The sequence below is a fragment of the Tachypleus tridentatus genome, chromosome 1 (genome assembly GCF_004210375.1).
Source record: "Tachypleus tridentatus isolate NWPU-2018 chromosome 1, ASM421037v1, whole genome shotgun sequence".
Lineage (NCBI taxonomy): Eukaryota > Metazoa > Arthropoda > Merostomata > Xiphosura > Limulidae > Tachypleus > Tachypleus tridentatus.
The window spans coordinates 161,118,295-161,146,264 of NC_134825.1; the positions used below are offsets into that span (position 1 = coordinate 161,118,295).

Genomic DNA, 27,970 nt, shown 5'->3' on the forward strand with positions numbered 1-27,970 from the left:
CAACTTCTGTTTTAATCTAAAACTAGAATAAATGTTATTGTACATTTGTTGTGAGAATGTGAATTTTGAATAGAAACTATAAGCCATTTTCATTTGCATGTGTATATGTGGTGCATCCTCGTGAAGGTAGGGGTGACAACACGTGCCATACCTTGATTCCTTTGTGAAAAAATTAATTTCCAGCGTATTGCTTTTAAACTTTTGAATGAAGACGTGTTTTGAAAAGTTAGTTCGTGTATGTTTAGAATATATGGAGAAATGTTAACTGGATAAAACAAAAACTAACTTGACAAAACTGTCGATAATAGACTAAACCGTTTAGCCTACTGAACTGATTGAACACAGTTAATGTGGACTGTTTACATGGTATATACTGGTATATCGTTACTAGATTAATGTCAGGTATTGTTCTTGTTGTTGCTTTTCAGCTGATTCTGAAAGTTCACCTAGACGACAATCAAGTCACTGAAGTTCCGATTGTTCCCGAGTCAACAGTTAGGGATGTGCTCGATTGTTGCCGAGAGCCAGGCGAAGAAAATTGCACGCTTGTGGTAATTAGGAAAAACCTCGGTTAGTTATAGTGTAAATGCACTTTTATTTAACCTGTTACTGTTGACGAAATAAATTGTTTTACATTACGGACATGTAGTAACTTGTGATGTCAGCTAGGTTTAATAAAAACTATATCATGAGAAACGTGTATTTCTTCTTATTCTCTTGGTGCTTGGTGAGTTGTAGAGGGTGAATGGATGTTTTGTACATGGGATCTCCTCTCAATAATTCTTAAAAATTATTAATAATAATTTTAAATTTAAGATATACAAATAGTTATTTTTATTATTTTTTTACTGTCTACTTACATTCTGCCCTTCTTTCGCTTTCTAAAATCATTTTCATTTTTGCCATTGTACAGAGCGCCCTCTGAAGGAGAAAGAGAGACCGTGGGATATACTTCAGAGACACAAATCAAATAAAGCTGAAAAAGAAATGGTTTTTCAAGTTCGCTACAGCCCTGTATATACTACAGACACGAGCCGAGGTAATTATCTAGAACATTGTAATCTCATTAGGATAGCATGCACTGATGCTATTTAACAAAATGTTGCTCCTCACTTGTGAAAGAGGTAATTACTGTCTTTCGTACTGCTGTCAAGTTCGAGTGAAATTAGATCAGTCTTGGAATTCGGAATTAGTTCCAACTTCAAATTTAAAGAAGTTTAAAAACAAAAATTACTGGTTTTTGATGGTCTTAAGAAAAGTAATTTATTATTATGCAAAAAAAAATATTAAACAAGTTTCGGGATGAATCTCAAAATGTTTAAGTAAGCCTAGCACCTTAGTTGTTTTGAATAACTTCACGATCCACAACGATCTAAATAAAGCAATAAAAATTACTGTCTCGACATGGACAAGAACATTTGTTAGGCTACCATAGAGAAAGATTTATTTTAAGCATCTTTGAATTGAATCTGTCAGCGTGGTTAATTGGATTTCTCCTTCCAGTTATATAAATATGAATAACATAAAAATAATTGAGATTTTTATTAAGTCTTTTCATTTTCCATTTTAATTTTAGAATTGCATCATTTCACGCCCTCTTCTTAGACTAAGAAAAACATAATATTTCCATTCACTAGCGTGTGTGTTTTGTTATAGCAAACCCACATCGGGCTATCTGCGTTGTGTTCACTGAAGGGAATCAAACCTCTGATTGTAGCATTGCGATTCGAAGACTGATTGCTGTCCCACAGGGGATTCTGTTCATCACCTCTGAACTGGTCAATACGGTCATTCAAAACTATTAGGCTTAGTTTAATATTATGTTTATTATAGTTTAATAATATTTTTATATCTTGGCAATGCATCGCAGCAGTAAATCATTTGGGATCTAAGTTTTCAATTACGATATATTTCCGCTTTCTGTATTAATTAAAACATGACGTGAAGAACTAATTAATCAAATTATTAACATTATACGATACCATTCGCTCTGGAAAAACATAATTACCGAAAATTATTACCAGAAATAACCTAGAGCTACGTGTTAAAAATGTACATTACTACTGGACGCAACCAGAGGGTAATTTATAATACATTTTGGTTTAGTGACACAAATACCTTAAGGCAGCTGTTGTGGTTTTTTAATTTACGTAATCTTCAATCATTTAAGCAGTTAAGTTTAATAAGCGTGCAAAAGTTCTAAAACAATGTTTTTGGTGGTTAGTTTCAAACAATTAGCGTGTTTTTCTTGAATATGTAATGAATGTATACATTATTTTTTGGGCAACATTGTTTAGGAATGATGTGTGCAATCAGCACTAAAGAAGGTTATGTGCTTTTTCCTAAGGTTAAATAATGCGTTGTTAACAAGTTGAATTACATTTTTGAAAATATTTTGAAATTAAACTAATGTTTACATCACGGTTCATCGTAAAGAGTCAGAAACGTAAATGTTATAAATCTAAACCTTGCGTTTCAAAGAAAAAATTTCTGAATATGAAAATGGTGGCCAAAACAAAACATTCATCGGCGGGTTATAATGGAAGTTCCAAATTTACCCAAAAGGGGGAAAAAAACAACTCTTCTTACAACGTTTGTACTTACACAAAGTACATGGAGTACTTGAATTTTAAAGGGACGCCATAAACAATATTATTTCGTTGAAATGATTCTCGCGAGCAGCCATGTAGAAAATAAACTCGGTCTCGCGACGATAATTTAACGAAAATTTATTTCTTGTCAAACCAAAAGCTTATTGTTCCAAGTTGAACTGTTGCTGTAAATTGTTAAGTGTTAATTAACAAAATCTGCTGAAGACTTTTAGTGGCTTGCTGCCATTTTGAAATATTTAATAACACGGCAGCGTTATCCTCAAACGTAAAAGTATTAAGTTTCATGAATGTAGTTTGTAGAACAGCAAAGGCAATTAATCTTAAACTACATTAATCACGTTTCAAATGTTAGTCAAATAGTTTAACAAAACTTTGGTGATTTTTCAGAGTTACAGAGAGATACGAAAGTTGAAAGATACGGTTGATGCATCACCGATTAAACATTCAGTGCGGAAAATATAAGTAACTAATGTCACATTTTTTAGGAAGTAGGGTTGTCGGTGTCTGTTAAGATGGCGGTTAGAAGTGACGCAATAGTACTAAAAATATTCTGCAACATTCTCGAAAGTGGGGGATGACACAGGAATTTAAAATAAAAAAACTGTACGATAAAATTTAAGCAAAAACAAAGTATTTTATATTTCATGTCACATCATTTACTGAAAATATCGAAATTTCCTTTAAAGATAAACACAAGCCTTCTAGTAGCTCAACGGTCAGTCTGCAGGCTTACGATGCTAAAAATAGGGTTTCGATACTCGTGGTGGACAGAGAGCACAGGTAACCAATTGTATAGCTTTCTGCTTAACTACAAGAACCAATAGTGTGTGTTTTTCTTATAGCAAAGCCACAAAGGGCTATCTGCTCAGCCCACCGAGGAGAATCGAACCCCTGATTTTAGCGTTGTAAATCCAGAGAGAACCAATAGAATAACGCAAAAATAAATTTCTTCTATACGTTGTTACAAACTATTAGAAAAAATAAATCTAATTGTTATCGAGTTACAGAAAACTGTGAACGTTTGTTAAAGAACGAATCTGATGAGTAATGAGTTACAAGTATCGAACACCGATTTTTAGCGTTATAAGTCTGTACATCTACGACTGCCCCATCGGGCAAAGCTACATTATTATTATATATGTTATTTTTAAATTTTTTTTTATTTAAAAATTCAATTAGTTATACCAAAATGCCTCAATTACCATATTGTAATTGAAGAGAACATGTGTTATATAATTTTTGTTTCTCTATGCAAGTACCAAAAGTTCATTTTAAGTATTATAAGAATGTAAAAAAACAACAAATTACTCTTTTGTTTTCACCCCTTTTTTCAAGCATTTTTTTCAATGCTTTTCAGCCCTCTAGTACTGTTGTTTTACAGCCACCATATGTGGATGTGATATTTGTCTAATACTGTTGTTTTACAGCCACCATATGTGGATGTGATATTTGTACGAAGTATACAATGATGATATGTATTATAAGTACTGGAGTCCCAGCTCTTTAATACCAGGTAATATGCTTCTGTGTTTAAAATCTAACAGAAAGCATCAGTGGGCTTCATATCATAATACCAACATATGGAAGTAACAACATTATGTTTGCGTATTCGCGGGATAACTTGTTGAAGGAAATGCAGTATTCTATCCGATCGGATATTAGTCCAAGCTCAATTGTTTTTGTAATGCACATCAGGATCAGGGCACGAGATGTTAACAGAACTGGAGTAAATAACGAACTATTTTACATCTTGCAATTTAACTTGGCAATAAATGTTTTATTTTCTTGGATTTCCGTTTTGTAACCAACTGAGCATTCTCTCGAGCAGAATAATCCTTATCTTAAAGATTAAATGGAAGCTGAAATACTTTACCTTTTGGAAAAAAAAATTAAGTTGTCATTTTATCTTTGAAACTTGCTATACGTATCTTGAATTTATAAACGAAATTTAACGTCAGGTTTCTTCAAAGAGTGGAAAGAATACAAAGAAATGTACTTTACATGGACTGATTAAAGTAGGTAATGGATCCTTATGGACCTCTGTTTGAAATGTTGGAGTTTTCAAAGTAGCAGGAAATATTTAATTCTTCAACAAATCGAATTGCCCGGAATATTGATGGACTATTTTTTGCCATCTTTTGCTTCTTGAATTTGCTCTAGGCTTTTAGTTTTAGTGCTTCTGGAATTGTGGTCGTAACAAATCTTTCAAACATGTGTAAATGTCAGTAGGAAGATGTCATGATTAACTGTTTTATAGATTTTTAGAGGCAGACTGGGGTTAAATTGTTTGTTTGTTTTGAATTTTGCGAGAGCTACCTGGGCTAACCGTCCTTAATATAGCAGCGTAAGACTAGAGGGAAGGCAGCTAGTCATTAGCCACCACTCACCGCCTCACTTATATCGTCCCCACGATGATATGGCGAGCATGATTGGTGTGACGGGGATTCGAACCCACGACCCTCACATTACGAGTCGAGCGTCCCCTGATCATCTGGCCATATGGGGCGAAGGGTAAATATTTTCTTTAACTGAGAGAGAACAATGATCGGTTTCTGGGTTTCCTTCAAAATCCATCACTGATTAAAACAAAAACAAAGTAAAAAAAAAACAGTTAAGTTCATTGTTTACACTCAACCAGTACCGTATCTCTCGTATTCCAGACGGCTTAATCAGATTTGGTGTTGAGCAAAAGACTTTGTTGGCATTGGATATAGCAGATATAGTGGGGCTAGCGTATTGTTATTCAGCCCTCTCTACTTTCACTTGCACGTTCTTAGCATTAGGCTGTGATTTCATTAGCGCTATTTGGCTCATAAAAAACTTGTAGTGAAAAGGAAACGAAAACGCACGCGGATATTTTCTTCAAAACTGTGGAGAGTTGAATTTTTTTTATTGTTTATTACTTATTCTTTTACCACAAAGAGCATCGTCTGACCTGTTAAGTTAATTATTGTAACAGAAGGGGACTATTTTCAAAATACCCAAAGTGCTTTTTAGTTTACTTTCAGTTAGAATTTATGTTATACATCGTCATTGCTGCTGGATCAAAGGACAAAGTTCTTTGAGCAGTAAGTTTTTATATTCACGTTGTTTTAGTTTGTGAATACATTCTGAAGGAATGTACGTTAATTTTTTCTTTAACGTGGCCCGGCATGGCCAGGTGATTAGGGGCGCTCGATTCGCAATCTGAGGATCGCGGGTTCGAATCCCCGTAACACCAAACATGCTCGCTTTTTCAGCCGTAGGGGCGTTATCATGTGGTGGTCAATCACCACTGATTTTTAAGAAAAGTGTTTCGAAAAATTAGCGGAAGGTGGTGTTGACTAGGTGCTTTCTCTCTAGTCTATTATTGCTCAATTAGGGAAAGCGCGCTATCGCTGTTAAACCTCGTGTGGTTTGGCACGAAATTCAAAACTGAACAAAACCTTGAATTTCTTCTAATTATTATAGAATTATTCATTCGTAACAGAATAACATTGATCAATGTTTTACAGTTGTGTTCAGTAAAGGGTTTAGAGGTTTTATAATTCTCGTTGTTTACAGTTATCCCTGAAAGTCAGTTATTAACCTGATTGGACAACTAGGTATAGATCATATTTCTGGTCGAGAGATAATCAGAAGCAAAAAAAGAAAAGTATTGTTGCAAATACAGTGGTATCTCGGTTCTCGAACTTAATCCGTTCCAAAAGGCTGTTCGAAAATCGAATCAAATTTTCCCATAAGAAATACTGTAAATTAAACTAATCCGTTACAGACCTCCAAAAATTACGCATTATGAAGCATTTTAAGTAAAAATATTGCTTATTTATACCTGTATAATAATACTTACATGCATAAAGTCAACCACAAAAGCTATAAACACAATAAAAAAAACAATAAATGAAAATTTAACTGCACTTTACATGCGCTGAGGAGAGCTGATGGCGTAAGTGAAAGGTGGTGAGGAACATGGAGAGTAGGAGGGTTATTATTATTTGGAAGGAGAGTCACCTTCCATAAAAACGTCAGGTAACTCTCCTTCTGGGGTTCTTTCTCTTTTATGTCTCTTTGCACTGCTACAACCTGCTCGAGGCTCACTGGACCTATTTCTCACTAAAAACTTGTCTAATGTGGTTTGTTTCTGCCTGCATTTTAAAATGTTTTTGAAGTAAGACATGGCATTGTCATTGAAAAGGTTTATTCTGCGGTTTACTACAACTTTGTTAGGGTGAAAAATTTTCCACAAAACTTTGTAACTCTCCCCATTTTCCACACATTTCCTTGATTAGTGTATTAGAAACATCCTCCCTTTCCTCCTCCTCATCTGAAGACACTTCCTTAGCTGCCTTCTGTTGCTACTCCTGAAAGTCTTGGAGTTCTTCTGTGGTAAGCTCAGTGTTGTGGTCTTCCACCAACCCCTCCACATCATCACCACTCACATTCAAGCCCATATACTTGCTTAGTGAGATAATATCCTCGACAACAGGCTCAGCCTCAAAGCCTTCAAGGTCTCTATCTGCTACTGAGTCTGGCCACAATTTCTTCCAGGCTGAGTTCATGGTCCTCAAAGACACTTCCTTCCAGGCTTTGTCTATGATCCTCAAGCAATGAAGGATATTAAAGTGATTTTTCCAGAATTCTCTGAGGGTTAACTCTGTGTCAGAGGTCACTTCAAAGCACCTTTGAAACAGTGCTTTGGTGTAGAGTTTCTTAAAGTTCGATATGACCTGCTGGTTCATGGGCTGAATAAGAGGAGTCGTGTTAGGGAGCAAGAGCTTCACCGTAATGAAACTGTACTCCTCCACCAACCCGTCCTCCAAGCCTGGTGGGTGAGCAGGTGCATTGTCCATCACAAGAAGGGACTTGAGTGGCAATTGTTTTTCCGTGAGGTAATTCTTTACACTTGGGGCAAACACTTCATGGACCCACTCCATAAAAAATTGCCCGGTTACCCATGCTTTACTATTAGCCCTCCACATGACATTTAGTTTACTTTTTAGGACATTATTTTTCTTAAAAACTCTCGGGTTCTCAGAATGATACACAAGCAAAGGCTTAAGTTTTAAGTCCCCACTTGCATTTCTACATAACAATAGAGTTAGCCTGTTCTTCATTGGCTTGTGTCCTAGTAGTGACTTCTCCTCCTTGGTGTCGTAGGTCCTCTTTGGCATTTTCTTCCAAAAGAGGCCTGTCTCATCACAGTTGAACACTTGTTGGGGAATAAAACCCTCAGCTTCTACATAGTCCTTAAATTCCCTAACAAATTTATCAGCAGTGTCTTTGTTAGAACTGACACCCTCCCCATGTCTCACCACACTGTGTATGCCACTTCTCTTCCTAAATTTTTCAAACCATCCCCTACTAGCCTTAAAGGCATCACTTGTATCAGCACTCGTTCCAGGGGTGTTTTTCAGGAGGTCATCATGCTACTGCTTTGCTTTCTCACAAATGATGGTCTCAGAAATGCTATCACCAGCTGTTTTTTCGTTTACCCAAATCAACAACAGTTTTTCAACCTCTTCCATTGTTTGTGATCTTTGTTTTGTAAGCACTGCCACTCCTTTTGCAACATCAGCTCCTTTGATGACCTCTTTATTTTTCAGTATGGTGCAGACTGTAGACTTCGCCATACCAAACTGTGTAACAAGGTCAGAGACGCGAACATCACTCTTATACTTCGCTATGAGATATTTTTTCACCTCTATTGTGGCTCTAATAACTTTTCTTTTTGGTTTGATGCTTTCACTATCCTTCTTTGATCCCATGGTGGCTTATTTAATCAGAATATTTAGAAAAACAACAACAAAAATAAAATAAAATCGAGAATGTTCACAGCAGATTTTAGCGGGAGTGTGGACTGAGCGACAGGTGCGGGTAAAATGTTTTGGGCAAGCTTGGCGTGGGCCGAAAATGGTCGAAGGGTCGTTCGGGTCATCAGTCGAGTTATTTCGGGGGTTCGGGCCACGACAGCTTGGTTCGGGAACTGAGTTTATGTTCGGCAACCGAGATATTTTTTTCTCAAACAATATGTTCGAAAACCGAATTGTTCGAGAAGGGAGTCGTTCGAGAACCACTGTAGTTTACCCTGCATTACAGGTTAAAGTTTTCACAATCAAAAGTAGTTTTTTTAACAGAATAATTTACTTGAAGACATAACATTTTGTTGTGATAAGAAATCGGCTGGTGGCGCGAATCAAGCAAGAGTTTAACAAACAATATTAATTTGTATAATTCGTTTAATCTATATACTCTTCACGTTATTATTGTATCATAAATACACAGTCTGTTAGCTTCAAGTTAAAGAACAATGTTTAATTTTTATCTGATGACGTTTTGTATTTGTTTATTTGGTTCTATAAGGTTCTATTCTGTGTCCATCACGGAGAATCAAACCTCCGATTTTGACGTTGTAAGTCCATAAACTTACTGCTGTCCCTTCGAGAGGGCCATTATTTTATGAATGTTTTATATATATTATATTGAACATATTGATCTGTAAGTGTGGGAATATGTTTTCCTTTCGACTTGGGCCCGGCATGGCCAGGTGAGTTAAGGCGTTCGACTCGTAATCTGAGGGTAGCGGGCTCGAATCCCCGTCGCGCCAAACATGCCGCGGGGGTGTTATAATGTGACGGTCAATCCCACTATTCGTTGATAAAAGAGTAGCCCAAGAGTTGGCGGTGGATGGTGATGACAAGCTGCCTTCCCTCTAGTCTTACACTTCTAAATTAGGGAGGGCTAGTGCAGATAGCCCTTGTGTAGCTTTGCGCGAAATTCAAAACAAACAATCCTTTCGATTTTATAATTTTTTTGCTGTTTGATGTTGATCGATCTTTATTAAATTTAGCGTGTAAATCTGTATTTATACATTCTGTCAGTATACAAATATACTCCAGACAACAACAGATTCTCACTGTGGACTTCAAAACTGGATTATGTGCAACGACCCCCACATATTTCTTTCACTTTCTTACTAAATCCTGAAAATATAACCTGCTTGTTTTGAAACATTGGTTTTTCTAGATGTATAGTCTATCTGCTGTCTTTTTTACCCTCTCTATTTCCCAATGTTTATTGTAAGTCGCAACGAAATTTTCAGTTCACCTGATATTGTTAGCAACATCGATATGCACTATGCCACTCCAACATCAACCATATACTTCGCAGCTTAACGCATGCATCTTTCGATGTTATTGTTTAAAGTTTGCTTCCTAGCTGTCATTTGTTTTATGTAGAAACTTTCTTTAAATTTGTTGTTAATATATAACACCAACATTTTTCTACTCTTTTATTTTACTTAAAACGTTCAAGAAGTTGCTTGAATGTAACAAAAAGCGCCACCTATAGTTGAAATAAATAATCAATCAATTATAAAAACTCTTTACTTCATATGTATTGATAAAGATTCGGTAAAAAAAGGCAACAATTAAAGGGTAGAATATGATTTCAAAATAATCAATATATTAATTATTTACAGATGGTATAGTAAGCAAATATTTAAAGTTTATATTATATGGTTAAGCCTGTTTATGTTACCCGGACAACTATTGTGTTAATAATAGACAAGGGTGAGTGACGGGTAGCAGGTTCAGTGTGTTTACAGCTGTCAATGATTTCATAAAAAGTTCTTAATTAATGAAGGTTTAAAGCTTTAACGTGAGTTAGGGGAAAATCATGTGCCACTTTAAATCAGAATTATATTTATATGTTAACGTGTTAATACGTAGCATTTTTATCATACAATATAATTTTGAAGCAAGATATTAAGTCCACCACATGTAATGTTATAACTTTAATACCACACTACTCATAATGACAAACCATTATGGGGTCGCTCCAAGGTATTTCATATAACCTTGCTGGTTTGTTTTTTTTACACACGCAAAATAAACTTAACTTGATGGTTTACTTCTTATGTATTATTGGATTTCAGAAAGAAAAAAAGTTGGTTTTCGAATTATATTATACATTTTCATTGAGACATTTTCATAAATTAAAGAGATACTTCCAAAACACCCGGGATCGAATGGATGTACAACTAGGTGCTACTTTTATTGAGAAACTGGAAGTTTAGTGTTGTTCTATTCAACTGTGGTTTTAACTCCAATTCAGTCAATTTACCTTAGTTTATCATCCACATTAAAATTAAATAATTTATTTACCAATACCAATACCTAAGTAAGTGCTTAAAATATCTCGTTTGTTTAAAAACCTATTTTCCATCTTAGATTAACTAGTTTTAGATAGAGAGCCAATATAAGTGTTCCGTCTCACAATGGATAGAAACTATCGTACTTTAATGTTAGTAACTGCCAGTAATAACAACTGGTTCTTTGGTGATCAATTTTCTGTCGAGAAACATTTAGATAAACCTGAAACCGAAGAAACGCAGGCTATTCCTCTGAACTATCAAGAGAAAACAACAATAACAGAGATAAAAGTATTCATATGATATGAACCAATAAGATACATGTATCTATGCATGAGGGCAAAAGGAAATTTTTGTCTGTTGTATAAAGAACAACCAAATTGGAACTTTTATTTCTAAAAAGTACTGATTTAGTGGCCATCAGCATAAAGTATGCAAAAGCAAAAAATATCTGATTAAATAGATGACTGGAAGTCTAAAAAATTCCACATATAAAAATAATGTTTATTTCCTTACTGTTAAAAAAAACTGAATCTTAATTTTTGTCTGGGCGAATAGCAGTTTTTTTTTCTCTGATATTAAAATGAATTAAAAACTTCCACTTAAAAATCTATCCGAATATAAATAAACAAGGAAGCTTGTTTGTTTGTTTTGAATTTCGCGCAAAGTTACTCGAGGGCTATCTGCGCTAGCCGTCCCTAATTTAGCAGTGTAAGACTAGAGGGAAGGCAGCTAGTCATCACCACCCACCGCCAAAACTCTTGAGCTACTCTTTTACTAACGAATAGTGGGATTCACCGTAACATTGTAACGACCCCACGGCTGAAAGGGCGAGCATGTTTGGTGTGACTGGGATTCGAACCCGCGAACCTCGGATTACGAGTCGAACGCCTTAACACGCTTGGCCATATCGGGCCCAACAAGGAAGCGAAAACGCTTAATATACTAATATTATAATTGGGGCTTGATCCACTTACTCTGTACCCCTCAAAGACGTTCTATTATGTGCAGTGATATTAACTGGATCTACTTCTCGCAGAGTCCCCGAAAGTGTTCTCTTTGAAGAGCAAATAAAACCAAAATGAAGAGCACCAAATATTTTTATTTTTTGCTTTTTGAATTTCATACATCATGCTGTGTTGTAGCCTATAGAGTGCATAATTATTTTTGTGATTCATGGCACGCGAACGTTTTACTAACGTCCCGACAGTACAAATTTCAACGTTGGGCATTCCTTATCTGACGCCATTTTAGTGGCTATTAACTGACTGGCACACCACACACCACTGTACAATGGTGCGAGTGGTTAAAACAGGTAAACCATCCGGGCGGCCTTCGGCTCCCTTTAGGAGAAGTTATAAATTATTTCAGTATATATTAATACATGGTGTACAAATATAATGGGTACTTAAGTGTGCGCTGTCTATCAAGCATCCTTATTGACTGTGGTTATTAAATAATTTTACTTTTATCAATATATACTAATACATAGTACAAATATAATGGGTACTTAAGTGTGCACTTTCTATTAAGCATCCTTATTGACTGTGCTTATTAAATAATTTTATTTTTATCAATATATACTAATACATAGTACAAAGATAATACAAATATAATGGGTACTTAAGTGTGCACTTTCTATTAAGCATCCTTATTGACTGTGCTTATTAAATAATTTTATTTTTATCAGTATATACTAATACATAGTACAAATATAATTGGTACTTAAGTGTGCACTTTCTATTAAGCATCCTTATTGACTGTGCTTATTAAATAATTTTACTTTTATCAATATATACTAATACATAGTACAAATATAATGGGTACTTAAGTGTGCACTTTCTATTAAGCATCCTTATTGACTGTGCTTATTAAATAATTTTACTTTTATCAATATATACTAATACATAGTACAAAGATAATGGGTACTTAAGTGTGCACTTTCTATTAAGCATCCTTATTGACTGTGCTTATTGAATAATTTTATTTTTATCAGTATATACTAATACATAGTACAAAGATAATGGGTACTTAAGTGTGCACTTTCTATTAAGCATCCTTATTGACTGTGCTTATTGAATAATTTTATTTCTATCTAAATTATTTATTATTAGACGAAAATATGGGTGATATGTAGTGAGAACACGAACTGCTGGCTTGAAAAGGTCTCCTTTTTTGCTTTATATCACCTTATGTACCTTTCCCACCCACACATTCCATCTACACCACTTTCTATCGATGTTACCCTCCTTTCCCTTATGATTGGTTTAATATTCTTTGTTGTCCAAACTTCGAATTAATGTCTCATTGGATTGTTATTACTTCTTTATTTATTATTTGCTGGACTTTTATTATATATTAAATTGAAAATAGCTTATGTTACTTACCTTAGCATGAATACAAGTTTATTGATAACAATACATCTGGGATCTCGTTAGTGCAGCGCATAAATCAGGGGGTTGATTCCCCTCGGTGGGCTCAGCAGATAACCCGACGTATCTTTGCTATAAGAGAAACACATACGATACATCTGACATATTACACATTAGCAATGAATTATTTTGTGTAAGATTGATAGTTAGGACGCTCGACTCGTAATCTGAGAGGACGCGGGTTCGAATCCCCGTCACAACAAATATACTTGCCCTTTCAGCTGTGTGAGCGTTATTACGTTACAGCCAATTCCACTATTCGTTGGTAAAAGAATAGACCAAGAGTTGGCGATGGGTGGTGATGACTAGTTGCCCTTTTTCTAGTCTTACACTGCCCCCCCCCAGTGGCTCAGCTGTATGTCTGCGGACTTACAACGCTAAAAACCGGGTTTCGATACCCGTGGTGGGCAGAGCACAGATAGCCTATTGTATAGCATTGTGCTTAGTTCACAACAACAACAACTTACACTGCTAAATTAGGGACAGCTAGCGCAAATAGCCCTCGTGTAGCTTTGCGCGAAATTCAAAACAAACATCGATGTTTCTCTCTTTCATTTTTTCTCTCTTTTTTTTTCCTTGAGCCAGTATTTTCTTATCTCGTAAGAGGGCATTGCTTGCATTTTTGTTTTTGCTTGTTTAAATGTTATGTTCGTCTATATTTATCTGTGCTCGTCACCTTATAGCACGTGCCCAACATTCTTTATTCAATCCTGTCTGTGTATTCTACCCTTCTAGTCATTTCAATGTTCGCATCTTTCTCTGTACTTTGTTAGCTATTACTCTTCAAAAAAAAAAAAAAGGAAACCAATACCTAAGACAAAAACTGCGAAGAGAAAGACAACACAGAAAATTATACACGAGTAAAATAATTCTTCAAAATAAAAGGAAAAAAAACACACACACACATACACGTAAAGGAATCAAATTCCCAAACTGAAACTGTTTATACAATAACCATTGTGAAGGATTGTATTAAAATTCAATTAATAAACCTTGTTTGCTTTCATATAAGAGGTTTAGTTTTAGTTTCACTTGTTGGTATTTTTAAGAAGATATTATTACCCTTACTCCTGTTAATCTTTTCAAAATCAGTAAACATATTCAGAATCATTTTGTTCCTACTCTTCAGTAGGTCAGCGATACACTTTACTACTTATAACAATAAAAACAGGGGTTATATTCCTGCCGTGGGTACAGTAGAAATAACATATTGCGCAGCCTCGTGTTTAACAACAAATTGAACTTTTTTTTTGTATATCAGAACGGCTGGTATGGGTATTAACACTAATGATAAGCAGATAACAACATTTCGACCTTCCTAGGTCATCTTCAGGTTGCCAGGCACATGTCTTAGGGACGAGAGTATAAACGGGTACGGGATTGTAGGGGACGCTGCGGTCATTTGCAAACTCTCTCTCTTTGTTAACCTGAAGATGACCTAGGAAGGTCGAAACATTGTTCTCAACTTATCAATAAAAGTTTTAATATCCATACCAGTCGTTCTAAGATACATTTTTATTTTAAGTGGGTTTCTCATCATCAAGAATAACATGTTTTGTTCACAGTTATGAGATTATCAGAAAGTTTTGCTCCTGACGAATTATGTGGAATAAAGACGGGTTTCACGTAAATGAACAGAAACGGAAGGTGTCGCATGTGAGGTTTGCAGATTGCATTAGTTATTTTTATAAATATAAATATGGGAAATTATCTGGTTTGTAAGACAGAAGTTCTCTCTTTCATTAATTCAACTGTTCTGCACCGTTACCGAAACGAAACATTTTATTTCAATATGAATAAAAAAACAAGATATGTTTCCAAACGTCCTCCATTAATTTTGTAGGCTTAAGAGAAGGCTAGAGCAGAAAGAATGCAGAAAGCTACATCAATAGATATATGACAGAAAAATAAGCTGGTTGTTGAGAACTAGAATATTCTTGCAACTGGCTGTTCTGGGCCTTTAGAAATAAAATATTATGCAGAAGAATATAATAACACTTGCTACTTATAATAACCTCTGTGCGTTACGTGTGCCTTAGTTTTAAGCTTGCTCACAGTTGGCAGAATGTCTGTACTGTAAGTCTAAAATTCGAGGTTCATATCCTCCTGCCACAGAAACGCTTTTTGAGGCCGTGTTTGTGCTGCTTCAAGTACTTTTTATCTTCATCCCCCTGGGATCAACATTTATTCTGAAATCAGTAACCTTCGACCTTTAATCAGTTTCCGACATAAAAATGGTGTTATTTTCACCCGAGAGAAGACCACTTCAATTTTTTTATTGAATGCTTTTTTTTAGTTACTTATTTGATTTTATTCTGTTTAACAATGTCCTTCTAATCTTCGTACTTTTTCTTTAATGGCTTAGCATGGCCAGGTGGGTTAAGACGTTCGACCTGCAATCCTAGGGTCACGGGTTTGATTCACCGTCGCACCAAACATGCTCGCCTTTTCAGTCGTGGGAGCGTTATATAGTGACGGACAATCCCACTATTCGTTGGTAAAAAAGTAGCCCAAGAGTTGGCGGTGAGTGGTGTTGACTAGCTGCCTTCCCTCTAGCCTTACACTGCTAAATTAGTGATGGCTAGCGCAAATAGCCCTCGTATAGCTTTACGCGATATTCAAGAACAAACTATTTCCTTATTTTATGTTATTTATAGTTAATTGTAGTCTTGGATTACTTTACTTATTTCTCTTCTACCTACTTCTCAAAAGCCTCCAGTGGCTCAACGATAAATCGGATTTCGATACCCGCAGAGACCAAATCACAGATTGCATTTTGTGTAGATTTGCTTTAAAACTATGGATCGAGCAAACATATAGTACATCGAAAATGGGTCACAGTTGCGACATTCTTAATTTACCATAGAAACGCTTCTGTGTTGTCATTATAGGCTGCTGTACATTTCCATCAGGTCACTCCTGACACTCCCTTCCTATTCAATATTACTTCACTCTTGAAAAAGAAAGACAAAACACCAAGATTGGGAATCTTATTAGTCGAGGTATTCAATAGGCATGTTTGCTCCAGTTTCCTTCTGGACAGACATATAGTTAAAAACGTAGCTTCGTAGTCCATTAGGCTTAGGATGGACTATGGGCAAGTTATCACAACTCTACGAAGAAGCCTCTGAAGAACCTACTGGGCTGTTTTGTTGTTTGTTGAATTTCGCACAAAGCTACCCGAGGGCTATCTGTGCTAGCCGTCCCTAATTTAGCAGTGTAAGACTAGAGGGAAGGCAGCTAGTCATCACCACTCACCGCCAACTCTTGGGCTACTCTTTTACCAACGAATAGTGGGATTGACCGTCACATTATACACCCCCACGGCTGGGAGGGCGAGCATGTTTAGCGCGACGCGGGCGCGAACCCGCAAATTACGAGTCGCACGCCTTACGCGCTTGGCCATGCCAGCCTACTGGGCTAAAATTAAGTTTCTGTCACACTTTCACCTTCCGCTGTTTGGTTTGACGTCAACAGCGCCATAAGGCAGGAGCTCGAGAAGGGAAGCCGCTCATCAGCACGTGGTCTCGTCAGCGAAGGAAGATGTCGGTGTACTTCCGTAAGTAAACATTGTTTAAATATAGATAGAACGATCAGGAGAAGGGGACTGTTGGACATCAGTATTTATGTCATGGTTTGTTTGTTTTTTTAATGTGATCTGTTCAAGTGTTTGGAAATGTAATTGATCGACCTGACAATTTTATAAAGTTACCTAGACGCCCCTCGTCGTTAGCGTGGAAATTCGGCTACGGGAGACTATTTGTTATGTATGTGTGTTGCTTGTTCAACTCTTTCCGTGACTATTTATTGAGTTTACTGTTGTTTCTGTCAACGAAGAGTTATTCCAACTAACGTTACATCAGAAATCACTTCTTCTGATGGTTTATCAGAATTCGTAAAGTTAAATCAAATACCATTTCCTTTCAAAAACAACGACTGTGATATTCTCCTAGCAGACACAGTAGTTCCTGTTGCGTTGATAATTTCCGGTACAAATTTCCAAAGGATTTTGTGGAATTTGTCAACTTTAAGGAAATTACAGTAACTAAAGAATTCCATAACATTTCAAAATAAATCTCTCAGTTACTACTTTTGAAATACTCTTTTTTTTTTTCATTCTTTTTATGTTTATTTCCCGGAAAATTTACAAACTATTTGGACGTTTCATTTACGACTTGTAAGATACAAAAATACAGAAATAATTTCAATTCAATTTTATTACTAAGACCTTGATCTGAAACACTAATAACACACGCGAATAGTAGAATGTGGCTGTAGGAAATGCTGTGTGAATAATTCGTATAAATAATTGGACTTTGATTACTGCTGCAGTAACTTAGATTTCTAAACTGCGGAAATTCTAAGCTGTTATTAAGGTGACCGTGACGTTGGAAAAAAAAAAAAAAGTTGAAAACTTGTACGCACAGAAGCTTAGAAAATTTCACACATGGTTTATTTGTTTTAAAAAATCGGAAAATGGTAAAACACTTTTCTCGATAACCATATTTTTCATCCGGAAACATTGTAATCATAGGTATCAAGTTTGCCTGCCGGATTTTCGATGACAATGCCAATTTATCTAACCGTAACGTAAATGATTGCCTTAGTTAAATGAATATTTTGTATTGAATTTCGCGCATAGCTACACGAGGGCTATCTGCACTAGCGGTCCATAATTTAGCAATGAGAAGGCAGCTAGTCATCACCACTCACCGCCAACTCTTGGGCTACTCTTTTACCAACAAATAGTGGGATTGACCTTCACATTATAACGCCTCCACGGCTGAAAGGGATTCGAACACGCGACCCTCAAATTACGAGTCGAACGCCTTAACCCACCTGGCCGTGCCGGGCCCTCTCTTTAGTGAGAACTTAATTCCAGGAGTTATTTCTCCTTTGTATGAGAAAGAAGTAAGGGTGAGGAAAATAATGAAACCGATATAGTTTCAAAGACTTCAATGTTGTTTTGTACGTTTGATATTTTTGATTTTACTTTCTTAAAGCTTTGTTAAATGTGTCTGTGTGGCTCATGTGTTGTAGAACCCTTTAAAGTAATCTATCTTAGATCTAGGCCTATCGTAAAGAAGGATTATCAGCCATTTAGAAATAACTCATCAATCTTGAAACGTGTGAGTAATTTTTCTTCTTCTTGGATGTCTTCAGTATTCATCTCGCACGCGCAATCCTTCCTGAGTGGAATAACATACGTAAATCTGATAAAAAACAACAACAACACAACAACAACAGAAACGTACTCTACTTTTGAGACCTCTTTCTCGTTAGTCTGATTATTTTCAATAAAAATCCGTTTACAAGAAAACAGAGTCGTTGTTGTTATGGAAACAGAATACTTGCAGTTGCTTACCACCCACGACGTTATTCGGTAAAATTAAGTATTCTCCTGACTAAGGAACTTCCTCTAAATGAAAAAAAAAAGTGCGTAAATAAGTAGTATTGGTGTTCTATGACGTAAGCAAGTATGCTCGGTACAGTGGTGTCTGTTATGACGGTATGAAATATATCTAAGGCTGTAATTAATATCAGAAAAAAATATTTTTCGTAATCTTTATCTTTTCGAAAACGATCGAAACTCCACAGTGAACCCTGTTCAGTGATAACGACATCCCCTAACTTTTGTTTGGTCTTGGCTTTGAAATATTGCACTTATTAGAAATGGTAACTCGCATCTTCTGCGTTGAGATACCAAACTCACAATACGTGATAATTTGCAACATGGACTCTTCCTTGGAAATGCTACAACACGGCGATTCCAACCTCAACATACGCCTTTGAAATGCCATACTTTCGCTTCAGGCAACTAGCAACTTACAACTCCAAACTCCACTGTTGACGCACAGTTCTCATCGAAGACCGTAATAACCAACTTATGCTTAGTTGTTTAAATTTCATACTTCCTGTTGTGAATACACACTTTGGGTAGTAACTACCAACGTAAATCCACCTTGTATTGAAACTGTTTCAAGTTGTAAAATAGCCTCTGATAAAGACTAGTGTTACTTATTCATTTTTTAGCAAAGACTTAAATCGGAATCAATGCTAACATTATCATAAATTTTTGCCCCCCCCCCTTCAGTGGCACAGCGGCATGCTTCCGGACTTACAGCCCTAGAAACCGGGTTTCGATACCCATAGCTCGCAGATCACAGATAGTCCATTCTGTAGCTTTGCGCTTAACTTCAAACAAACAAACAAACACGCATAAATTTTCGTAAGTATTTTATGTAATTCTGTGAAAGTTAGTCTAATTACATACGGTATTACTAAAAATATTAGTAATAAGCTTTTTCTTAGTCACATTTGTTCCTAAATCCCATGTTGAGTAAGATTTATAAAAGTCAGAGATAGTTGCAGTCCAGATACGAGAACAAAAAAAAGCCCTCGAACCATCGTAGAGGAGATGTTATTGGATGCTGCGTTGGTTATGTGGGCGTTCAAGATATTGCACTCTAATTACTCATAACAATACCCACTGTGGACAATAGGAAGTGGAAGTGAAAGACTGCTAGTTGGTATCATCACCAAACTCTGTTTGGTTCGTATATGTTTTGACATTTGTTGTGTGACCACACATCCAGTATCAATTTCATCGTTCAAGTATTTCATTGAATATTGTTAAAAAAAATTCATCATCTGAGAACACCATGCTGTTTCATTTCGTGAACGAGCTGTAACCCATAAATCACTCAATACAGGCTTCAGTACAAGTGTTTAGGTCTCATGTTGCTACAATAGGAGAAAATAAGAATAGATAGCTATCATGTTGTGGGAATAATAATCAGTCATTTATGTCGTTTTCTCTATTAAAAACAGTAATTAGATGATTGTTCAAGGTCTCTTAGGCCATCATATTATCAGAGTATGTGGACAATACTGATGTTATTTTCAGAAACTTAAACGATGTTCCTTTGTAGAAAGAAAAGTGTTGCATGTTGAACATGTAAGCAAGGTAATGAACTTTTATTTCTAGGTACATTAGACATGTTATATAATGGTAATGGTAAATCGGAGTGTGAAATTTAACATTTACTGGTCTTATTTTTAATTTTAGAAGTTATGTATACAAACTGTGTTTAAAGAAAACTTATTTCATTGTGCATGTAAAATCGTAACGTTTATAAGAAAAAAACATCTTTCCAACATAGCTGATTGATCGAATAATTCGTAATTTCGTATTTATCTTTCGTATAAAAGATTCTATGTTTCAAGTTTATATAACTTTGTTACGTGTTGGAAAGTGGTCTTTGTTTTAAAATCTTTGAAACCTTCGTGCTGCTCCCTAGTGGCACAGCGGAAAGTCTGCAGACCTATATCGCTATAAACCGGGTTTCAATACCCGTGTAGCCTTGTACTCAACAACAAACAACAACAAAATCCTTCGATCCACAGAGTTTACCAGCATGTACATGGTGTATTTTTAAACTGGACTTGGTTTACAGTATTTCTTCATTGAAAACGTCAAATGTAGATTATCGGTTTAGATACCCTTATTATAAAGAAGGTTACACCGATTCTGTGATAAAATTACTGACGAGAATCGAAAAGGATGAAAATATAAAAACTTCAAATAAATCAGTTCAAGAAGTTTCATGATACAATAAATACTGATGTATATTAGTAATACGTCAGTATTTTTACGTATTAGATGAGTATCCTTTATTCATCTTTTCATTGTGTTATGATAAAAAAAAAAAGGCCAGTGATAAACATAGACTGCGTTTAAAAGAGAGTTTATTTATTTATAACTTCAGGTCACAAAATACGGTTAGGTAAGTTCAGGCTTGTAAGTTGTCACGTATTGTAACTTTTACCTTTGTGACCTTAACCGTTCCTTTTTTATATAGTTTTTGTTATGTAATGTGTAAGGAGAGGATGTAATATGCTTTAATAATAACTGGCAATCGTTGAAATTTAAAACTGAATACTTTCATGTTCTCTCTTATGGGGTATTTACACTGCGACGTGATGTTACATGGGTAATATATAGACAACTACGTGCCTCACAACACAGAAAACTGGTGTATTGTTGGGTAATGTATAGACAAGTAGTGTATCTAAAGCACAGAAAACTGGTGTATTGTTGGGTATTATGCAGATAAGAAACATATCTAAACACAGAAAACTGGTGTGTTGTTGGGTAATATATAGACAACTAATGTATCTAAATACGGACAACTGGTAAGTTATTGGGTAGTATAGAGAGAGACATTCATGAAAACTTTTACAGTTGATGTTTTAGTGTTAAAAACTGACTTCTAGTCACATCTTGATTCGCAACACGGAAATAACTATTTCCTTCTTTTTAAATTAGCCTTTAGAACGATGAACATCATTACGTGCAGCTCTTAAATGTTACTGTTATTTTGTATGCCTGTTGTGTTAGAAAATAGTAAAACCATTCCAAGTCCTTTCTTCTTAGGACATTTATTCGGTGCTATCAAAGTGTGGTAAGAAACATTTATTACAATGCAATACTTAAAATGCTTTCTGATTTCTCGGGAGACCTGAATGACGTCACTGAACCGTCACTTCTTCTCATACTTTGTTTTACACAATCATTCCAAGTCATCGAACCTTCAGAACTGGGAAGGACGCCATGATCGATTGGTTAATCTCCATAACCAGAAGGGGGTATGTGACCATGCATAATAACTTAACGATAGAAAACTTCAGATCTATTAATTTACTAAAAAAGAAAAAAAATGAATAGGATATTTGTATTTGTTTCCGTTTTCCATCCCACAAAAAGAAGGGTTTTTAATCACAAAAGTGAAAGACATTGTTGCTACTAAACGTTAACTGGTGATAGTTTTCCTTTCTAACGTATCGAGATAAAAGCCTGTGTACAGTGTGGTGGGGATCACGTTCATTTTTATAATGAAAGTTAATGTCCTTGAATATAACATCTGTTGAAACCATGTGTTTGTAGTTCAGTCTATAGCTAGTCAATGGGCTATCTGTACTGAGCCTGCCACAGGTATCGAAAACTGTTATTTTAGGCATTATAAGTCCCCAGACCTGCTGTTGTGTCACTGGAAGGTAGTTGAATAGAAGTTTTAGTAAAATTATTTCATAGTGTCTGACTTAATAGTACCATATGACCACCATTTGTATAACACATCCACAACCTCAAAAGTGCGAAATGCGTGTTTTTTTTTCGACAATCAGACACGAACCATAAATCATCGGATTTACAATCAGGAGTAAGCCAACCATTAAGTTACGACAAACTCTTTTAAACTGAGTACACATGTTTAAAATAAACTGATTATTTTTGTGTCGTGAGGATTTAATACGAAAACGAACTTATTGAGTGTGTGTGTGTGTTTTTTTTTATAGCAAAGCCACATCGGACTATCTGCTGAGTCCACTGAGGGGAATCGAACCCCCGAACTTATTGTTTGTTTTGAATTTCGCGCAAAGCTGCACGAGAGTTATCTGCGCTAGCCGTCCCTAATTTTGCAGTGTAAGAGTAGAGGGAATGCAGTTAGTTATCACCACCCACCGCCACCTCTGGGGTTGCTCTTTTACCAAAGAACACAACAGTGGTATTGATCGTAACATTATAATGCCCCCACACCTGAAAGGGGCCGCATGTTTAGTGCGATGGGGATTCGAACCCGCGACTCTCAGATTACGAGTTGAATGCCTTAACCACCTGGCCATGCCAGGCAAAATGCAATTATAATAGTAATAAAATTTTTCAGTAATTGCTATATAATTATATTATTGTATAAGTACAGAATGTAAAACATCAGTGTTAATCAAATACTCTTGTAAATTGATGACATAAATAAACATGCTATATTATTTACCCTTATATTACTTTCAGTCCATCGCTGGTACAGTGGTAAGTCTATCTATGGATTTACAACGCTAAAATCAGGGTTTCGATTCTCCTTGATGGACTCAGCAAATAGCTCGATGTGGCTTTGCTATACGAGGGCTGTTCAAAAAATACGCGGACTGTTTGAATTGCGCGGCTCCAGTTGGTTCCAGGGGAATCCGCTTGGTGTCGCTAGGTTCGCACAGATCAGTTAATTACGACGCCATTTCCCGATTGCAGATATCTTCATTTGTGTATTAGCTATGCGGTTTTAAGTGAAGTGCGATTTTTTCGTTTGGCGGATTTCAGAATGAATGACCTGAAGGAGCAACGACTTGCTGTGAAATTTTGTGTTAAACTTGGAAAATCTGCGACTGAAACTTTTGCTATGCTTAACACGGCTTACGGTGATGTTGCTATGAAGCGTACGGCATGTTTCAAGTGGCATGAACGTTTTAAGGATGGTCGACAGTCCATTGAAGATGGACGCCCTTCCACGTCAACTGACGACCCACACGTCGACAAAATCAACACCCTGGTGCGGGCAAATCGACGTCTGACTGTCAGGGAGCTTGCTGAAGAGTGTGGGATATCAGTTGGATCTTGTTACGAGATTTTGACCGAAAAATTGAAGATGCACCGCGTTGCTGCGAAATTCAGCCCTCAGAACTCGTGAGTTTTTGGCCAAACACTCGATCACTGTTCTTCCCCACCCCCCCCTACTCACCTGACCTTGATCCTTGCAATTTTTTCTTGTTCCCCAAACTCAAAAGACCCTTGTAAGGAAGAAGATTTGAGACGATTCCCGAGATTAAGGCAAATGCGACGAAGGAGCTGGATGACATTACAAATGAAGCGTATCAGGACTGTTACAACAAGTGGAAACACCGTTTGGATAAGTGTGTGCGTTGGGGAGGAGAGTGCTTTGAAGGAGTCCCAGACCTGTAACTTCTAAATAAAGTACATTTTGTTTTATGACGTCAGTCCGCGTATTTTTTGAACAGACCTCGTAAGAAAAACACACATACGCATTATTTCTTTCAATCATGATAAAAAACTAAAATTAAATTTTTTGTTTATCCTTTTTGCGTTAAAAATTCGTAGAACTGGTTTTATACAATGCCAACTTTAAATTTATTTCATATAAAAGCACAATAAATTTATGATAACATTAATCATTTTTAATTGTTTCTTTTCCCGCACTGAAAAAGTTCAAATCTTGAAGTTCTTTTGAAATTATCTTTGGAATTCTCTTTCAGCGTTGTTTAAAAATATTGTAAAGAGCTTCCGTAAATGATTAACCACTTTTTTAAATTGGGTAGAATAGGATTCACGTCGGACGAATAGCTGACGTTTATGGCACGCGAGAGACTATTGTTGAAACTTCTTTGTTGTTTTTTCCCTCACGAGTTCAGATTGGGGGAATGTGAAGGGTACCGTCTATAGAATCAAGCACAGGATACAACTAAGTTACAACGATTTTTCTCAAGATGCTGTCACGTAGATGGGCATAAGTCGATTACACATAAACATCCTTCAGACCAAGAACAATGCCCACTTTGAAGTGTAATAAAGGCGCCATTGTTGAGGCACAATAATCGCACCACTAGCCATGGGTAAAGTTAAGGTGTTATCTTCCGTTTTTTATTTTACTTAGTATTTATCCTATCATCAATTCATATAAAAGCCAAACATCGGTAGACCAGTCAGTTGGTCATGTTTGGTTTCTCCAAATTTCAAGTCCAATTCCATTTTTTTCTCCTGTAATACTTTTTCTTTTGGTTGCCTGTTTCCATTTTAGTTGAATTTAATCGCTAACGTAAGTATAAATAGCTTCTAGATTTTAGCATCTTTTCTACTATATAAAATCCTGTTAAGTAGGGAGTTCTCACGACCAGATCATGCATGGCATTGTGTGTGTCGCACCACATCATCCACATAATTATGACGTCAAGGATCCATATAGGACAGCTGGGAAGACTCATTTGAAAAATAAGTAAAAAACAAATGGCGCAAACTTATTCTTGGTAATTATTGCGGAAGAAAAGTCTTTGTTAAAACAAATTGAAGATATCATTTATCTGTATAGAAGAGGACGTTTTTTTCTCAGTAGAACAAGTGTATATATAATCACTTTGTCATCGTACGTGTATGTTTTAATATTTTATCCAAATGCACCAATATGTAGTGGAGTCAGGAACAATATGTAGCATGTTTCTGAGAAAGGAATTTATTTATTTATTTTATTTCTCTATTTTTGTGTATTGCCAGTTTTTTAAGGAATAGTTTTGATTTCGTGTGGTTTTCTATCGTTTTTGACAGGCTTTTACATTTATTCAATTAATAATATGCTTCAGTAATTTATGGACATCCAATAGATTTAAAAACAAGATTTAACTTTAGCATCATAAACATTTTAGCAAAAAGTAAACTCATCCATCGCTCGTATCTTTGGATTCATTTTAAGATGGAAAAAAAATTACCCGATTTGATCATGTTTGCTTGTTATGAAGTTGTGTATAATTGTAAGTGTAATTATTAAAAAGAAAAAAAAAAGACAAGCCAGGTTCTAGTTTTGAAAACATTTCTTTGAGTGATATAAATTTAGTTTTGAGTTGAAATGCAAAGAGCGTATTTTTACTAGTTTGGTTTTTAGAAGAAATTTAAAATTTATATTGTTTTTATCATACTAAAACGTTTGAAAGCGATGCTAAGTGAAATCCATCTACCTTGTCGTGAAGTAACATCTGTGAATTTTTTTCTGGTTTCTTTAATTGTTTGTGCGGTGGTTTAAGAAGTATCCTAGATGTAAATAGGTAATTTGCATATGTTGCGAAAGACAAGAAAACCCAAGACTTCATGAAATTGTTTGGTTCTATAAATACGTGTGTGTGTAGGTGTACATATATAACCCCTTTCAACTAAATTGCCAGTTCTTATTAAATAGACTGATCTTTCGAATGATGGTCTTTACGTTATCCAGTAACAAAAATACTGTCGAAGAGTGTGTTTTTCTTACTTTTTTCCATTGTTTTATGGTGGTTTCACTTTCTCTCTCTCTTTTAGTTTTAGAAAATCACCAAAGACTGAAGAATAGGAAGGAATTTCTGAAGAACTGTTCGACAGCGAAGGTAGGATACTTGTATTATTAATTATATTCAAAGGCCTATAAACGTTTCGAACTTCCCAATTTCGGAACACATGATCTGTAATTCTGCCAATAATTCAGAACACCTGGACGGGAGCGAACTGGAGAAACGTTAAGGTTACATTTGAAAACTGAACGCGAAGCATAGAGTCCAGATATGATTTTCAGAAACAAAAACCCGATAAAAGTAAAAACAGCAACGCACCAGCTTCGTTCTATGTTTGATTCATGAACAGAAGTGTAGAATATCGCACCCTGCGTATTCTGTAAACCCTATAGGTTAAGATGACAAATGGAAGCTAGCATGCAAGTAATGATGCTAATTATTGTTATTATTTTACCGGAGAAGTTTCACACTATCAATTTACAAACAAACGTTATTGTTCAGACATCTGCTTTAGCATAATTACTGCTTTTCGTTTGTTCTTGTGTAGCAAACAACTTCAAACATAGAACTGATAATTCTACTTTTCTTTTTGTTTATTTAGCTGCTGTGTTCATGGCAGTTTTGTTTTCATGTGCTTTTAGACCAAGCTTTGTGATTCGCTTTATCAACTGCGTAAATCATTTTGAATTTAGGAGAGTTTTGAAAGAGTTTCAGTGAAGTTTTGCCAATATTTGTTTTAGATGCTTTCCAGATGTAACACTTAAAAAGACTTGACTCCAAACGCCCATTATATTAATGTGGTGATATCATATAAACAACGCCTTTAAAAACCTCACAAGAAAGGCACGTGAAAGTTTTTTATTCGTTTTTGTTTTATTCTTAAGGTACAATTTTCCACTAAAACTGATAACACAAGTTATTATTATGGCTGGTACGTCTTAACGGATATAATATAGTTATTGTCGATGGCCTTGTTCTTAATAAACACTCGGGAGAGCACATGGGGAACCATTACACAGTTTTTGACATCGGGAAAATAAAATACAATGGACGTTTCTCTTTGCTTATCATCTGAACATTCTGCGGGAGTTATATGCTTGTTTTAACGTGAATCTACACAGTAATAGGTTATCTGCTCTCTGTTTACCACAGGGAATAGAATCCCGAATTTTAGTGTTGTGTCCATAAACATACAGCTGACCCACTGGGGAAATATGGAAGTTATATTGATATTATACGTTTTTCTTTGCTCATTACGTGAAAGCCTTATGGGAACCGTATTGGAACTACGTAGATTCCCATGATCGCATATTTTTATATTTATTTATAGTGTTTTGTGTGGTTGTGTTGTTTTTTGTAGCAGAGCCACATCGGGCTATTTGTCGTGTTCAACGAGGGGATCGATCCCCTTGTTTTAGCGTTGTAAGTCCATAGACTTACTGCTGTCCCAGCGAGGAACTTATTTCTAGAGTACGTGCATATAATAGAGCACTCGCTTGTAAACAAATTTAGAAATTGGTCAAGACTCTTGGTTTACGAATTTTTCTTTTTTACTGTTTGCATAAAATATTTGTCAAGTGATTCGAAACACGTTAGATATACAAAGTAAAAGGTTCTACAGGAGGTGTCGTAAAACTCTGGAACCAAAGGTTATTTGCAGCTTTTCTTAATTTCAGATATGTGACTGGTGATGGCGCTGTGGAAGCATAAAAAAGTCGAGTTAATCCTGCAGTTATCGAAACTTATTTCGAATTACAAGGACGGAACGTGGAGCACATTCCGTAAAATTCGTTGAAGTACTTATGGTTCCACCCTATTGTTAAGCGTGTTTCACAATCAGGGGCATAACGTCAGTAATGCTGTGCACGACCAATATTTTTATGCCTCTTCCCAGAATTGTTCCATTGTGTGAATGCTGA

The 27,970-nt window shown here is 35.8% G+C and overlaps 1 protein-coding gene across 6 annotated transcripts in view; it reads left to right on the plus strand.

Moving 5' to 3' along the window:
• LOC143229181 (apoptosis-stimulating of p53 protein 1-like) overlaps nt 1-27,970 on the plus strand; it is a 183,316-nt gene that overhangs the window by 24,149 nt on the left and 131,197 nt on the right. For 3 of the 6 annotated variants that reach the window (XM_076461128.1, XM_076461142.1, XM_076461150.1), the window contains 3 exons: nt 429-570; nt 914-1,039; nt 26,083-26,147. In XM_076461128.1, coding sequence (XP_076317243.1) covers nt 429-570; nt 914-1,039; nt 26,083-26,147 — 333 coding nt within the window. Of the gene's footprint in view, nt 1-90; nt 127-428; nt 571-913; nt 1,040-16,640; nt 16,732-26,082; nt 26,148-27,970 lie in introns of those variants that run through there. The other 3 variants (XM_076461134.1, XM_076461158.1, XM_076461169.1) reach the window with 3 other exon arrangements.